General features: G+C 24.5%; 1 protein-coding gene across 1 annotated transcript; it reads left to right on the forward strand.

Annotated features, from left to right (window-relative positions):
* Nucleotides 1-719: 719 nt before the first annotated feature.
* On the forward strand, nt 720-3,659 carry EHI_070810 (regulator of nonsense transcripts, putative; the record flags this gene model as incomplete). The annotated part of the gene is made up of 1 exon (XM_649317.2): nt 720-3,659. The coding sequence occupies one exon, from the start codon at nt 720-722 to the stop codon at nt 3,657-3,659; it is 2,940 nt and encodes a 979-aa protein (XP_654409.2).
* Between the last annotated feature and the right edge of the window lie 798 nt (nt 3,660-4,457).

The following is a 4,457-nucleotide window of genomic DNA, read 5'->3' on the forward strand; positions in this document are numbered from 1 at the left end:
AAAATTAACACATTTGCATAATAAATGTATTGAAATAAAATCAAATTAAACAATAAAAACATAATACAAATATGAAACAAACAACCATTACTAATTTAAAATATTATAGTATTAGAGAAAGTGTTAAGATATGTATAATATATTATGAATATATTAAAAATAAATGTGTCTTAGAATTTGAATGTACTTGATAAATGGAGTAAATTTGAAATAATTATAAAATCAAATTATTAAGTCTAATAAACATTTTATAAATAATTGTTTTTATTTGGAAATGTTGTGATTTAATTCTCTTATTAATATAAAATTTTTTAATTTGAAATTAATTATAAAAATAATTATAAGAAATACTTTTTACTCTGTTGTTCTTAAAAAAGAATAAGTTATTGTTTCTTTGTTTCACAAAGTTAACAAATAGATTTTGGTGAGACATTATTTGCGATATTTAATAAACTAAATAATAATGTAAAAAATAACATAAGAAATTCAAAATTTTTCATTTCTATTCTTAAATAGTAACTCTGAATTTAAAAATTATACCAATATTATTCTTATTAATTGTGACAGGATAATAGAAACTATATACAATATTCCAAATAGTAATAAAATACTTTTCTTAAATAAAAATAGGTATGATGCAAATAATACAGTTATTTTAATAGAATGATGCAAATTTTTTCTGATATATAAACACGATCTTAATACATTAAAACATATCAATGGAAGAAAAACAATGTGAATATTGTGGAGAAACTACTGGAATTGTTCAGTGTCAATGTGGAAAACATTTTTGTAATGGCAAAATTATGAATGCAGGAGTGTGCCAACTCCTTCATCATATGAGAGTCAATTCTCATTTTAGTGTCTCTTTTAACGGAGTAATACTAAAATGTTCTAAATGTGAAGAAACAAATATATACAATCTTCATTATAAATACAATTCAAAAGATTTCTTATGTTCTCATTGTTTAAAAAGTCAGAGTAAAATAAACAAACGATTATATAGTAAGAATATTGTTAATGAAGGTGCTGTTATAATAGATAACTATGATGTTGGTCAATCTGTTTCTTGTGTTAAACAAGACTTAGTTGACAAGATCGAGGCTCAATTCCCAAAAGAAAAAACAGAAAAAAGAGTTAAAAATGAATATCCAACACTTGATGATTATGTTCAGACTTACTTATATCTCTCTAGAATTGAAAAGAAAGAAGAACGTAGTGTAGTTGAAGTTGAATTAAGACAAGAAAAACAACGTATTAAATTTATTAAACACCCTGGATTTACAACTGTTGAAATTAACCTTCCTAAAGCTATTGGAGGTCTTCAGTTAGAAGATGAAGTGATTATTAGTTGTGGTGGATTAAAAGGAATGGTTAATGATACAAATTCAACAGAAACTAAGTTATTTCCATCTCTAATTTTCAAGTCATCAAAATGTGTGTTTGGAGGAAATATTACATCAAGTAGAGGTAAAACAGTTGTTGTTAGATTACAAGATTTTCTTTTTGGAATAGAATCTACAGATTATAAGACAGGTACAACTACCATGAAGTATCCAACAAATGAGGAAAAATGGAAATACAATGAAGAAATAGTGAAGAAAACATCGTTATTTAGGATATATTTTCTTACTAATGATAAAGGAAATCCATTCATTAGAACATTAGATGTATTACAATCACGAGAAATTGATGGATATTATTCAAAAATATTGTGTTGTAACAAGATCCAATTAACAAAAACAAAAGAAATAATAACTTATGAAGAAATGTCAGAAGAGAAATACAATATTCCTAATTTATCTAATTTGAACGATTATCAAACGAAAGCAATTTATAATGCGTTAAACGAAGATATTTCACTTGTAATAGGACCACCTGGAACTGGTAAAACTACAGTTGCTGTATCAATTGCACAATACTTGATTTATAACAAACGTAGATTTTATAAAATAAATCGAGGTGAAAAAAAATTATTAGTTTGTGCATCAAGCAATAATGCTGTTGATGTGATTTGCTCAAAACTTATTGAAAAAGGTATTCCAACAGTTAGAGTAGTTGCAGATGAACAGTTTGAAAATTGTAGTGATAAAATAAGAGAAAATTCATTATTAAAAAAAGCAATAGAATTTACAGAGAAAAAAGGAATTAATGAAGTGGCAATAACACAATCTGGTCAAATTATTATTAACTCAGTTTTAGTACAAAGAATAAAGAAACAAATACAAAATAAAAAAACAGGTAATGGTTTCGGTGATAATGTTGAATTTGGTGTTGAATTTGATGATGTTTCAAATGATGAATCTGATGATGAATTAGAAGAATCAAAAATAGTCAATATAAGAGAATTACTAAAGAAAAAGTATGGACAATATCCAACAGAAGATGAAAATAGAGAAGTTCAAAAATGTTATGAAACATATCTATCAACACCAATTAATCAGATAAAATATGGAGCATTTGAAAATTTTGTCAAACAAACTAATTCAGAAATACAAAAAATTATTGATAGAGTTTCTCAAAGAATAACATTAGAAGAAAATAGATATATTAATAACTTCACCTCAACTCATTTTGATGACATATTATCTGGAATAGAATGTGTTTGTTCTACACTCACTATTTGTACTCGTTCAATAATGCTAAAACAAAAATTTTTTGCATCTATTGTTGATGAAGCTGCTCAATCTCTTGAACCAGAGACATTGGCTGGAATTATTAATGTTAGAAAAACTGTGTTAATTGGAGATATTCAACAATTACAACCAACATGTCTTTCAACTGAAGCTAGAGAAGCAGGATTCCAAAAATCAATGTTTGAACGATTTATGGCAAATACACAAATCAAAAGAACAATGTTAAAAACACAATACAGAATGCATCCAGCAATTTCAGAATTCTCAAATAAAATGTTTTATTCTTCTAAATTAGAGAATGGAGTGAGTAGTGATGATAGATTTGATGATAGGATTATTAACTTCTTCCCAGATTACACAAATCCTATAATGTTTATTAACTGTGATGGAACAGAGCATTATGGAAGTAGTGGAACAAGTTATAATAATGCAGGAGAAGTTCAAATAATACAAGAGGTTGTTGAGAAATTGTTGAATAACGATATTGAAGAAAATGAAATAGGAATTATTTCACCATATCAAGCTCAACAAGAACTTATTTCTCAGTATGTTTCTACAAAGATTAAAGTTGCTAATATTGATGGATTTCAAGGAAATGAAAAAGAATATATTATATTTTCTTGTGTTAGGTCAAACCAAACTCTTGGTGTTGGATTTGTGAATGATTATAAAAGACTAAATGTTGCATTAACAAGAGCTAAAAGTGGATTAATTATTATTGGTAATATCCCAACATTAATAACATCTAAAGTTTGGAATATGCTAATTCATCAATTTTATTTGAGAGATGCTTTATTTGAATTGAAAGAACATGACTTTGTTCAATACAACGTTGAAAACCAAGAAGAATTTAATCGTCCATTAGAAAAATCTCCATTCCAAGTTCAATATGAGGTTGATGACTCCGATTTGTGTTGTAAACCATTCGATAAGGAGAATGAATTTTCTAGACGAGAATTAAATGATGTTTGGGATTATGATGATTACTATTATGACGACTGCTGTTATGATGATTTGTATTGAGGCTAAATAAAACATGAAATAATTAAGTAGAATATATTTTTTAATAAACATTCTTGAAGTGTTTATTTTTTATTCAAACATAATTAAATGAAGAATGAAAATCAGAAACATATACAAACAATAATACAAAATCAAATAATAATTTTATCAATTGATATTTGGTTATGATGATGTAATTGAATAAAAAATGTATTAATTAATAATACAAAGAATGAAATAAGATAATATGAAAGAATAATAAGAAAAGAAAATAAATATAATAATAAGCAATTAATTAAGTATTCATTCAACATAAAATAAGAAATAAAGAAAGAATAATAAATAACTCAAAGTATTATTTTTATTGACAATACTTTTAGATAATTAATTAATTGAATGAATCATTTGATAATGAATAACAAAAGAATGTTGGAGAATTTGAATTTTGACTACGTTTTAATAATTAATTAGTGATTATTTAATTGAATTATAATAAAAATAAAGGAGAATGATAGTCATAAAAAATAGTTCAAATTAAAATTAAAAAGAAAAATTAAAGATAATACAACAACAAGAAATAATAAAGAGTGAATGAATGAAACATTGATACTATCAATGTTTTTGATGATATTGATGATTTTATTGATTTATAAATACGAGTTAAAATATTTCAATGAAATATGAATATTTTCATTTTATTCCAATTTCATTTTAATTATTATTCAAGAAGATTATTTGATAATATTGAATCATTTCATAATGGTATTGAATATTGAAGAATATTTAAACTATTAATATGGTATGATGTAGAATAATCAA

The sequence above is a fragment of the Entamoeba histolytica genome, genomic scaffold (assembly GCF_000208925.1).
Source record: "Entamoeba histolytica HM-1:IMSS scf_1104750517357 genomic scaffold, whole genome shotgun sequence".
In the NCBI taxonomy this organism is placed as follows: domain Eukaryota; phylum Evosea; order Mastigamoebida; family Endamoebidae; genus Entamoeba; species Entamoeba histolytica.